At 39.6% G+C, this 13,089-nt stretch overlaps 2 protein-coding genes across 28 annotated transcripts in view; both read right to left on the bottom strand.

Annotated features, from left to right (window-relative positions):
• LOC120932487 (protocadherin gamma-C5-like) overlaps positions 1-13,089 on the bottom strand; it is a 721,441-nt gene that overhangs the window by 273,509 nt on the left and 434,843 nt on the right. The gene's annotated exons all lie outside the window — the stretch shown is intronic.
• Positions 3,617-6,582, bottom strand: LOC120932493 (protocadherin gamma-C5-like). Its single transcript, XM_040344942.1, is given in 2 exon segments — positions 3,617-3,778; positions 3,781-6,582. Coding segments are annotated over 2 exon segments (2,319 nt in total). The 5' UTR covers positions 6,031-6,582; the 3' UTR covers positions 3,617-3,709.

The raw sequence follows: 13,089 nt of genomic DNA, 5'->3' as shown, positions 1-13,089 counted from the left end.
GCACGTTGACCTGGCCGGCCGCAGAAAAGAGGGGGGACAGAGTGCGGCCCCTCCCCCTCTCCTGAACCGCACCAGGCCACATGCCCTCAACATGGGGAGGATGTCCCCATGTTGATGGGGACAAGGGTCTCATCCCCACAACCCTTGCCCGGTGGTTGTGGGGGTATGCGGGCGGGAGGCTTATCAGAATCTGGAAGACCCCTTTAACAAAGGGGACCCCCAGATCCTGACCCCCCCTGTGTGAAATGGTAATGGGGTACACTGTACCTCTACTATTTCACGAAGGAAGTGTAAATTCTTGTAAAAAAAAACACACACACACCGTAGAATAAAGTCCTTTATTAATAATAAAAAAAAGAAAAAAACTCCAACGGTGATAATCCACTCGTTCCCGGCTTCCTGCTCCAACGATGTCCTGATCCAGCGACGAGTGCGGGTGATCTCCAGCGATGAGAAGATCCATCGATGGGTGATCTCCGCTCCAGCGATGAGAAGATCCATCCATCCGGAGTGCAGCATCGCCGACCTCCTCTCACCGCTGGACACAGCCCAGCGAATGACGCGCTGGAGCTGTGACATTACTTATATAGAGGAGGCAGGGCCACCCGTCACGTGACCCCACACCCTCTGACGTACCCTCTGCTACGTCACTGGGGAAGCCCAGGAAGAGGGAAGACTCTGGGCTTCCCCAGTGATGTAGCAGAGGGTACGTCAGAGGGTGCGGGGTCACGTGACGGGTGGCCCTGCCTCCTCTATATAAGTAATGTCACAGCTCCAGCGCGCCATTCGCTGGGCTGTGTCCAGCGGTGAGAGGAGGTCGGCGATGCTGCGCTCCGGATGGATGGATCTTCTCATTGCTGGAGCGGAGATCACCCGTCACTGGATCTTCTCATCGCTGGAGATCACCCGCACTCGTCGCTGGATCAGGACATCGTTGGAGCAGGAAGCCGGGAACGAGTGGATTATCACCGCTGGAGTTTATTTATTTTGTATTAATAAAGGACTTTATTCTACGGTGTGTATGTTTTTTTTTTACAAGAATTTACACTTCCTTTGTGAAATGGTAGGGGTACAGTGTACTCCATTACCATTTCACACAGGGGGGGTCAGGATCTGGGGTCCCCTTTGTTAAAGGGGTCTTCCAGATTCTGATAAGCCTCCCGCCCGCATACCCCCACAACCACCGGTCAAGGGTTGTTGGGATGAGACCCTTGTCCCCATCAACATGGGGACATCCTCCCCATGTTGAGGGCATGTGGCCTGGTGCGGTTCAGGAGAGGGGGGCCGCACTCTGTCCCCCCCTCTTTTCTGCGGCCGGCCAGGTCAACGTGCTCGGATAACGGGTCTGGTTATGGATATTTAGGGGGAACCGCACGTCATTTTTTTTTTTAATTGACGGCGGGGGTCTGGTTATTGAATTGCGGGGACCTCCGCGCATTTTTTTTCCTAAAAGTCTGTGTCCCATTGACTACAATGGGGTTCAGAGTTCGGGTTCGGACCCGAACCCGAACATCCAGGTGTCCGCTCAACTCTACTCCAAAGTGGTCTTCAGGTGTCCAGAACGAGTAAATAATTAAGCACACTTTTATGCCTGGTTGTTTATCATTTGTGGTACGCATTTATATTGAAGGGGGTATCTGTTTGGGGATTAATACATTTATCAAACGATACTGCTCTATGTGGATCTTCTTTTCCTTTATGCTTGCGGATTGAATACTGAGAAAGTGGTAAACTTCAGACGGAGATTAAGGAGGTGGATTGAATGCTGATTTGTTTCTACCATCTGGTGAGTGTATCCCCCGAAGGGGACCCCATATCCCCCCAAGTGGTGAACAGCATTGGTGATTGGAGCACTTACAGTTGAAGCACACCTTATCTGGTCACACTGATAGGAATACATCAAACGTATAGTTTGCAGCGCTGCTGCAGGACTGTGGTCAGACTCTGTGTGAGTCTGTGTACATATTTTCTGCTCATTTCATTTGGACTTTATACTTTAGCAGCTGCTTGTATTCATGTGGTATTATATCATTTATAATGTTTCTTACATTTGGGTATTATCATCCTAAGCGCAGAGTTGTACTCATGTAGGTTGGGCCAGCTTTTAGCACTTTTTGCACAGGTAAGGATACATGCAGGAGGCATGTATATCGTTATAGATAACCACTATGGCAGTAGTTTAGAAAGAATGAGAGTTGGTTTATATCCACTTTAGGGTGAAACCAACAAATATTCTTAACAACAATCAGCCAGACCTGTTGCTGTGCCAATCCCAAGCACAAAAGTACACAATATACTGCGTACAGAGTGGTGTATACAGACAACTAGATCACAGTTATTTTTTATTCATTACATCCTTGCAGTATTTTTCAGTAAAATTAATTTACTACATCTTGTTAACTGAGCTGAGAGAAAAGACAATTGGAATATAATTTATGCAACACCTGCACTTTTCACATTTTTATTTGCTGTTAACCATACAATTAATTAAAAATAATGTTATAAAAGTCAACCAAAGATTATTTCCTATAAAGTCTCAGATAAACACAAACAACATACAGTAGATATAAAAAAGTAGGATTGTCTATATATAATTGTCATCAATTATCAATTGACCTGTTGATAAAAATAGCCTGACTATAGAATTATCATATACGAGGTGTAACAATCTAATTCCTGGAATGGACTATTAAAAAAATACACTAGATGATATTTGAAGATGACCTTTTTATGATCTTTTGTTAAGATTCTAGGCACCATCTGCCACATTTTTTCTCTGTTCATGTTTGATTCTTCTGCCATCATTTTCACAATCAATCTTCGATCTGAGCATAGGAGGGTTTGTACTCTGTCCATTTTGCATCCATCCTTTGTATTTTTGGCGGCCCCCTTCTTGCAGCATCATGGAGATCTTCTCATCCCTATTTAAAACACCTATGCTATTCAAAAACACTTGATTTCTTCATGGAAGACTGTTGTAACACAGCTATATTTTTACTCTCACTTTTGTAAATTTTCTTGCAAAATGTGATGTTATTCCGCTGTTCCAGATTCCTGTCACTCATTTTCTGCCAACAGGCCAATGCACACGCATTATTACTTCCACTAATCCGTAAAAACGTAGTCAACTGGTCTGCGACCCAGGTAAGTGCAAGTTAAAACATGTCAGAACTTGCTCACGTGCGCATGGCTTTGTGACTCGTCATAGTGCAATGCTGCGGGCATTCCGGAAATATATATATGTATTTATATATATATATATATAAATATATATATATATATTTATATATTATGCCATAGCCCCCCCCCCCCCCCCCCCCCCGGCCAATGCAGTACAGTTGTGCTGTTATGCATTATTGAAAGTGCAGGTGCTCCTATGTCATGCATACATTTAGCTTTAAATGTACAGTAAATGTCCTCAATAGCAAGAAAATACATGCAGTATTTAAAATGAGAGAATTCATATTTCACTTTCCCTGGACAGTTCAAGCAGTTTCAGAGCAGAATGTTTTACTCCAAATTATTATTTTTACATATTAAATAAATACAAAGAAAATAAAGAAGATTTAAAATATAACTCACCTTGCTTGGATCATTCATGCAGCTTGTGTCCGATGTACTATCATTGTCTTTAACTAGTTCCCGTAGCTGAGGAAAATCCAGATACTGTAGAAATGCTGAATCCCTCTGTTGTGGGGCCAGGGGCACATTAGTTTGGTAACATTGTCCTTGTACTCCTGGAGGAACCATCCTGACCTCCATATACTTTAGGGTTCCATCTGTATTCAGGAAAAGAGCCGGCTGATACTGATCCATGTATGACTTAGTGTCAGATCCACTGAGATAACAACAACTGCTACTATAACCATAACTTTCCTTTCTCAGACATTTCACCAGTAGTATAATGAAAGTAACAAGGGAAACTATGCTGATAGCCACAAGAGAAACAATTAAATATAAAGTCATATCTGATGGGGGTTTGGAGTTTGTGAGAAAATCCCCAGATTTGGGTCTTTGTACTACAACATCATCTGCTATAATGACAAATACAGTAATAGTAGTAGATAATGGAGGATCCCCATGATCACTGATAGAGATGATAAGTTGTTGCTCTGTATGTTCTGCTTCCTGAATTCCTTGTGCAGTGCTGACCTCTCCTGTGTGTTTAGACACCTGGAATAGAGAAGAACTACCAGGGTCAATGATATTAAAGGCCAACCAGGCATTGTGACCGGAGTCCAGATCCACTGCAGTCAGTTTTGTCACCAGATATCCAGCACTTGTAGATTTTGGGATCCTCTCTTGGACAATGAGATCCTCAGAGTGCTCCGGATACAGCAGGGTGGGGGAGTTGTCATTTGTATCCAATATAAATATAAAGACAGGGACAGTGGAAAATAACTTTGGTGATCCAGAATCCTCTACTTTTATGGTGATTTGTAGAGTCTGAATGTGCTCATAGTCAAAGGAACGCTGAGCATATATATCACCAGTATTGGAATTAATGTAAACAAAAGAGGATAAAGACGATCCATCTATCTGGGTCTCCACTATAGAATACACCAGATCAGAGTTAACCCCCTCATCTACATCAGTAGCAGAGACTGTACAAAGAAAAGTCCCTGGGTCACTGTTTTCCTTAATGAAGGCATTATAGGCAGATTGTGTAAATGTTGGAGCATTATCATTAACATCAGAAACCCTGAGAATAACAGTCATCTTAGCAGACAGCGCTGGAGAGCCTAAATCAGAAGCTGTCAGCTCAATAGTGTATTGGGCTATTTTTTCTCTATCCAGATTCCCATCAGTGATGAGGGAATAATAATTTTTAACCGTGCTGATCCTAAAGGGTAAATTTGGTGACATATCCAATTGTATTTCACCATTTTTTCCTGAATCCCTGTCTTCCACATTAATTATTCCTACAGATGTTCCTAGTGGAATATTTTCTGGAATTTCATTCATCAAAGAAGAGAAAGACATTTCTGGGGGATTATCATTGACATCTTCTATTTCTACCTGAACCAGACAATTTCCTATCAGTCTGGGTAATCCTTTATCTTCTGCTTTTATTGATAATTCATGGAAATTGAACTCTTCATAATCCACATATCCTTTGATAAATATGTCTCCGCTATGCTGGTTTAAATCAAATAACAGTCTTGAGGAGTCAGAAGTGTGACTATCAAAATAATACAGAATTTCTCCATTTGCCCCTTCATCCAAATCTGTTGCATTTAATGATAGCACAATTGTATTTAAAGGGAGATTTTCCTTCAGTTTAATCTTATAAACTGATTGATCAAAAATTGGTGAATTATCGTTAATATCTAACACTTTTATTGTGATATGACAGGATCCTGATCTAGCCGGTTCTCCTCCATCGAAAGCAGTGAGAATAAGATTGTGTTCTTGTTTCTCCTCCCTATCTAACACCTTCTCTAATATCAGCTGAGGGATGAGAGTGCCATCCTTACGATTCTTTACAGACAATGAGAAATAAGGATTTGTATTTAATATGTACTGACTAACACCATTAATACCAACATCTAGATCTTTTGCAATTTCTAAGGCAAACTGAGTACCAGCACTAGTGAATATTTCTGTAATTTCAATAAGATACACATTGGTTAAGAATATGGGAGAATTATCATTAATATCCTGAATCTCTATGTCTATAATGAAATGCTCCAAAGGGTTTTCAGCAACCACCTCTAAACGCAGCATACAGCTTACACTGGATCCACACAAGATCTCTCTATCAATCCTATCATTAATAATCAAGCCTCCATTTTCCTTGTTTACAGTAAAATATTTTTGGTATTTCCCAGATGATAAATGTAATCTGCGCTGAGCAATCTCTGCACGTTTTATGCCCAGATCTTGAGCTACATTCCCTACCCATGTCCCTGGATCAGACTCCTCCACAATAGAATAACGAAGCTGCCCAGAGACCCAGCCCCAGCTACAAAGGAGAAGGGAGAAAGCTACTTGCCATTTCCAACACAGACAGCAGTCTCTGATGTCCATATCTTACAGGGTTTCCTTGATATTGTATTGAACATAGATCCTGTGTAATCCACAATGCCTATAGCTGTCAAATTATCTTCCTAACATTGAGAAAGTAATCCATCCATAGAAAAACATATCCACGCCATTGTATTTTCTGTACAGCAGCTCCTCTTTGTGTGTAGGAAAAGAAGGGAGGGTGAATCACTGAGCCAGGGGGAGGAGAGAGCAGAGGAAGCCTGAATAGATCTAGCTGTGCTACTAAATGTGCTAACTCTGCCCTCTTCTGGCCAATATTGTAAACCTAACCCACCAATTTAATGTGAAGAAATGTTAATTCCTTTTTTCACACTATTTGCTCTATGTGCTGTAATAAATAAAAAATGTATTACATACTTTTTTGTTGTGATGAATATACATAATATTCAGAAAGTTCCGAATTATATATGTAGTGTATCACAACTGTCAGGTTATACCCAGTGCTGAAAAAGTAATCTGGTTAAAAAAGATTATAGCTCTTGTAAATTATATTTTTGTTTATGTGAGAAATGTAATAACTTAAAACTGAACTGCAGGCAAATATAAAAGGTATGAATGAATGCAGCTCTACAATCATTAATATATTGTTACTTTTTTTTTTAATACAAGCAGTAAATTTGACATGGTATCAGCTTCTTGCTGTAACTGTACAGCAGAAGAGGAAACAGCAGAAATGAGTTCATAAACTGGCAATAAGCATATTTATGGGAAGTAAAATCAGAATAACAGAGACATGGGCTTATCACTGTGCTTCTTCACAAGCTGGGATGGTTTGTGGGATGACCCTGAGTCATAGGAAATAGGTTGAAATAAGCTGGCCATCAGTTTGAGGACATAAGTGGCAAAAAATAAATACAAATTTACTGCAAAGAGAATTTCTTGACTAAGACCCCTTTCACACTGGAGCTTTTTGCAGGCTCTATAGTGTAAAAAAAAGCGCCTGCAATACGGCCTTAAAATTCTGTCCCTATTCACTCCAGTGTGAAAGCCTGAGGGGCTTTCACACTGTAGTGGTGCGCTAGCAGGACGGTAAAAAAAGTTCTGTTAGCCGCATCTTTGGAACGGAGAAGGAGCGGTGTGTTTACCTCTCCTCCTCCGCTGCTGCCCATTGAAATCAATGGGACAGCGCGGTTATACCGCCCGCAATGCGCTGCTTCAAAAGTGCATTGCAGGCATTTTTAACCCTTTCTTGGCCACCAGTGTTCAATGTTCCCCGCTAGCGGGCAAAATACCTTGCAAATCCGCCCATTGTGTCGGCAGCAAAAATAGCGGTGTTTTACCTCCAACGCTATGGGCACGGTGTGATAGGGCTCTTAAGGTGAATATTTCATTTTTGGCTTTAGGTTTGTGTAAAAGCTACAATTTGATATGTAAAAAAAATGAAAAACTCAGAGTCTACCAAAATCTATGCTAATAAATGTTATGCTAGAAATGAAAAAGAAATAACATACATTGGGGGTTATTTGCTAAAGGCAAATCCACTTTGCACTGCAAGTGCAAACTACAAGTGATCTGAACGTGCACTTGGAAGTGCAGTCGCTGTAGATCCGAGGGGGACATGCAAGGAAAATAAAAAACAGCATTTTAGCTTGCACATGTTTGGATAATAAAATCAGCAAAGCTTCCCCTCATTTCAGATTTTCCCCTCAGATTTACAGCGACTGCACTTCCAAGTGAACTTTCAGTGCAATTTCAAGTGCACTTTGCACTTGTAGTTTGCACTTGTAGTGCAAAGTGGATTTGCCTTTTGTTAATAACCCCCAGTGTGTATTCTTATACAATGAGTGTATAATCTCAGCCTTTATTATCTATTATATGTTGCAATAGAATAGTAAAATAATGTGTGCCACAATGGTGCTTTGAAAAGATGCATTTATACTAATTTGTAAAATTATTTTTAATCTCTTTCGTAATTGTCACAGACATGTACATTAGCGTTCTACTAACTTTTGTAGTGCGCTACAAAAAAAATGTATAAAACCTTTTACCATGACATACATAAAATCAAAAATCTATACAGATCCTGTTTTCAGTTAGGTTGCCAAAAAAGTACAAACATTTACTGTAAGAAAACAAATTCATACAGCTAAATAAAAGTGTAATATCATGATAAAGTGAATGTTTCCCTGTATAAATTTAGTTTTACTTTCAACATTCACTGCATGTATAGTACAAATCATACCCAGAGTTATCTCTATCTGGATACAAGTACAGTGGTTCCCTTTAGTTCATATATGTAAATGCAATTAAAAACTAACAATAACAGCGGTGAATGTAAATGATGTTTAGATGAAGATGATGTGGCACCTTCAGAATGGGTCCTGAAACTGCAGTAATATTTGTGCTAAATCTAACCACAGACAGACAAACCTGACCTCAGTTGTGGTTCACACATTGTACATTTGCTGTGCTCATAATTACAATAACATTACTGCTAATAAGAACCGAACAAGAAAAAAAAAACATGGTTTGGAGTAGATTACCTCCAACACAGCTTTCTTTGTATGATAAATACCCTCTTCTATAACTAATTAAAAAATAAATACAATGAAATTGAAGTTAGCCAAAGATTACTTAAAAAAAAAAAAATTCAGCACAGTAAGACAAAAAGTAAATGTACAGCGCTAATAAAAAAGAGCATACACTGATCAATCATAAAATTATGACAAATGACAAGTAAAATTAATAGCATTGATTATCTTATTACAATGGCATCTAAAAGTGGGTGGGATATGTTAGGGAGAAAATGGACATGTTGTCCCTAAAGTGGATGTGTTAAAGGCAGAAAAAATGAGCAACTGTAAGGATTTGAGAGACTTTGATGTGGACAAAATTGCAATGGCGCAAGGACTGGGCCAGAGTAACTCCAAAACAAGATTTACTCACACCCGACGGCCCAAGTCAAAGTTAACAGAGTTTTATCAGACCCTTTTTCCATCTTAAATGGGTCCCCTTTACTTTATGTTCTTTCCCTTGAGCCTTCTTTGTGTAGGATACGTCTGAGCCCAGACATTACCGGAGTTGGTGTGAGAGAGGAGCAACATAAAATCTCAGCTTTTGCGGATAAAATGCTCTTCTCCCTCACCAACCCTGTGGTTTTGCTGCCGAATCTTATCCGCGAATTTGAGACTTATGGTCAACTATCTAATTTACGGATTCATTTGAATAAATCAGAGGCAATGGGGGTAGGCGTACCTATCGAGAAGCTACAGACCTTACAGACAAATTTCAGGCTCACGTGGAAATATTTGGGAACATAAATCCGCTCTAATCTATCACGAATCTTCGAACTTAACTTCCCCCCTATTGATTAGAACACGTATTTTGTTAGAGAGATGGAATCGGGGACTGCATTCGTGGTTTGCTAGATGCAATCTCTTAAAGATGAATATTCTACCCAAGTATCTATATTTATTTCAAACTCTGTCAATACTTTAAACAGGTTCATTCCCTGTTTATTAAATTTATACGGGCACATAAGAGACCACGCACTCCCAGACTCCAATTATCTTGACCTAAACATAGTGGAGGGATTGCATTTTTTTTTAGAGGTCCCCAGGCAATCCCCCTTATTTTATTTATTTTTTTATAAAAAAATATATATATTTAACCTGCCTGGCGGTATTCCCGAGTCTGACTCGGGGTTAGATTTTCATGCTGCGAGCGGTAACCCCGAGTCAGACTCGGGCTTGCCTCGCTGGATGCACAGGGAGTGTTTACTTACCTTGTCCCTGGATCCTGCGATGCCACCGCGCTGTGTGAGCGAGCGGGTCCTCGCTCGATTCACACAGCGTCCTCCTGTGCCGCCGATCTCCGTTCCCTGCGACGTTACGACGCACGGGAGCGGAGAACGGCACCAAATTCAAAAAAGTAAACAAACACATTACATACAGTATACTGTAATTTTATAGATTACAGTACTGTATGTAAAAAAAAACACACCCCCCTTGTCCCTAGTGGTCTGCCCAGTGCCCTGCATGTACTTTTATAAAATAAAAACGTTTCTTTCTCCCTGCAAACTGTAGATTGTCCATAGCAACCAAAAGTGTCCCTTTATGTCAAAAATAGTTTTAGATCAGCTAAAAATCAGCGATAATAAATTATAATCACTTGCAGAATTGTGCGATAGCGATTTGTGGGGAAATTCGTCATAAAAAAATAATAATAATGACAGCAACAATTCTGCAACTGAGCAAATATCAGTGATTTTGATTTGATTACATTATTGAATAATTTTTATTATAATTATATTATTATTTGTTATAATTATTTATAATTATTTATTATATTATAATTTATACCCGGGATGCCTATTAGAATCTTGTTTGGTCAGATTTAAGTGAGTTATTTCTAAAAATTACAGACCTACAATATAAAACGCCAAATTTCCTTGCAAATAATGGTACCGCTTTCAGCATGTTTTTTCTGAAAGAATCATACCGCCAGGGAGGTTAATATATTTTCATTTTATTTTTTATTAAAGGGCCAATTTTTTTTTTTAGGGGTCCGGAGGTCCCCAGGGGATTTATATATTAATAATTATCATTATTATTATTAATAAAGGGCCCAGTGGTCCCCAGGGCCCTGGATGGCAACCCCCCTTTTTTTATATTATTTTTTTCTTTTTATTTTATATATATAATATATATATATATATATATATATATATATATATATATATATATATATATATATATATATATATATATATTAACAAACGGTGGAGTAGCGCTAAAGAGTGAAAAGGCCTTCATATGCCATCTAAATCAATATGAAGGCTGAGTATGAATCCAATAAGTATCCAAAAGTGTAAACAAGTTACTAAATTGAAATAAAAAACTAATAGTCCAACAATGTGTCGAATTTTGAGTGTTGGCACACTGCTGCAAACGTGAAGAAAAACTCTGGGTCCAATGATAACTATAGCTTGCTGACCCTTACCAGAATGGAAGATCCTAACGGATCTAGTCAAGCTGAAATCACTGGATCGCATATGCTGGAGTGGAGTCTGTCTCTTGAAGCGATCCTCCACGGAGTCACCGATCCACCAGTAAAGCAACCAGAGAAAATAAACTAGTATGGTGTAAATCCGTGCGATAAATCAATACATAAAGAGCATCCCCCAGTGACTGGCAACAGACAGTGTGAACAAACGGAAACCACCACCAGTACACACACTGACCCTTACCAGAACCTGTGATCCATCATGATCAATCAAAGCAGAGGGGATGAGAGCAATGTGGAGTTGTGAGACATCCCAACCAATAGCATCAGGAAAGGTCCAAATATGTATGAGAAAGGAAAACTCACATAGCGTGATACCGTTGAGATTTTTATAAAAAACTAGCAGCACACTTACAGTTCAAGTAGTATATAACAGCAAGGATAAAAAGCCGGCTGGCCGGCCGGCGTGTCAGAACGAATAGTCCTCAGATCGCGGTGACGTCAGCACGTCGCCTCCCAACGTTTCGTCTACACTAGACTTGGTCACGGGAATCATATATATAAATATATCATTTTTTTTTATTAAAGAGCTCAGAGGTCCACAGGGCCCCATGTGGCAAACCCCCTTTTTTTATATAAATGTTTATTTTTATTTTTTTTGTTTTTCTATTTTTTTTTTATTTTTTTTTATTAAAGGGCCCAGAGGTCCCCAGATGGGCAACCTCCCTTTAAAAAAAAAAATATATATATATATATATATATATATATATATATATATATATATATATATATATATATATTTTATATATATTTTTTTTATTTTTATTAAAGGGCTCAGAGGGGTCCACAGGGCCCCGGATGGCTACCCCCCTTTTTTATATATATTTTTCTTTATTTCTTATTTTCTTTGTAAAGGGCCCCCCCGCTTCTCAATTCGCGGCAACCCCCCCTCTCAATTTCAGGTGGCAGCACCCCCCCCCGGTTCTCTGCTCCAGGGGGCCAATGCCTGAAGCATAATTACTGCCGACATTCAATAGACAAACTCTGGGTTCGGATTGAACAAGAGCAAACTGATGTTTTATTGAAAGGAGCACCATGGTGTTATGACAAGCTATCGCCCGACCTAAAGAGGCACCCACTGATAGGCCCTACAATACAAATTTGCTCACAAGTGATCATTAAAACCTCTCTCTCAACAATGGATTTGCCTCTGATGCCTATCCTTGGGAATCCGGGATTCCCTCAAGGTTTGAGAGATCATCACTTCTCCAATCTTCGACAAACAAATCGTTTTCGAGCATCACATTTCCTAGCATCAGATGGTTGGCCACGCTTTGGAACGCTCTGCAGCTCCACCACTTCCTTTATACACTGGAGTCACCAGAGAGGTTTAGACGACAATTAACCATATTCGAAGAATACTGCACGAAGGAGGGGACTTTGACACAGACACTCTAAAAAATGTACACTTTATTGATTTCCCCTCCGCAACAACTAAATTTATCTTAGATAGAGAAATGGGAGAGAGACTGTAAGTTTACAACCAGCCAAAGACAAAATATGATCGATCTCTCGCTGAAATCATCTATATGTACTAAGATTCAGGAGATGAATTATAAAATAATAAGATGGTACTATACCCCACAGAGACTACATAAATTGTATCTGTAAATATCAGACCGCTGCTGGAGATGTATGGAGGAGATAGGTATGATGTTACATATTTTTTGGTCGTGCCCCAAAATAACATCTTACTGGAAGGAGGTACGGAACATTAGTCAACAATTTACAGACTACAGGATACCGGAGGACCCAGACTTTTTTTACTACATGTTATGAATATACCTGTTAAAAAATATAAGCAATCTATCTCACACTTAGTAAATGTGGCCAAAGCATGGATTCCACTTAGGTGGAAAAATACGCTACCTCCTATGTTTGGAGGTTGGCTTTATAAAGTGGAAGAGATAAATAAGATGGAAGATCTTACACTTTCATCACAAAACCAACAAGAAAAGTATGCTGAGGTATGGAGACAGTGGAATAGGTTTATTGCTTCTGAAGAAGGTTTGGTCCTGCTTAATTCATGAAGGTCAG

This window comes from Rana temporaria, chromosome 3 (assembly GCF_905171775.1).
Source record: "Rana temporaria chromosome 3, aRanTem1.1, whole genome shotgun sequence".
NCBI classification, from domain to species: domain Eukaryota; kingdom Metazoa; phylum Chordata; class Amphibia; order Anura; family Ranidae; genus Rana; species Rana temporaria.
The sequence above is the reverse complement of the archived record's forward strand: the minus strand, read 5'-3'. Positions and strand labels throughout refer to the sequence as shown.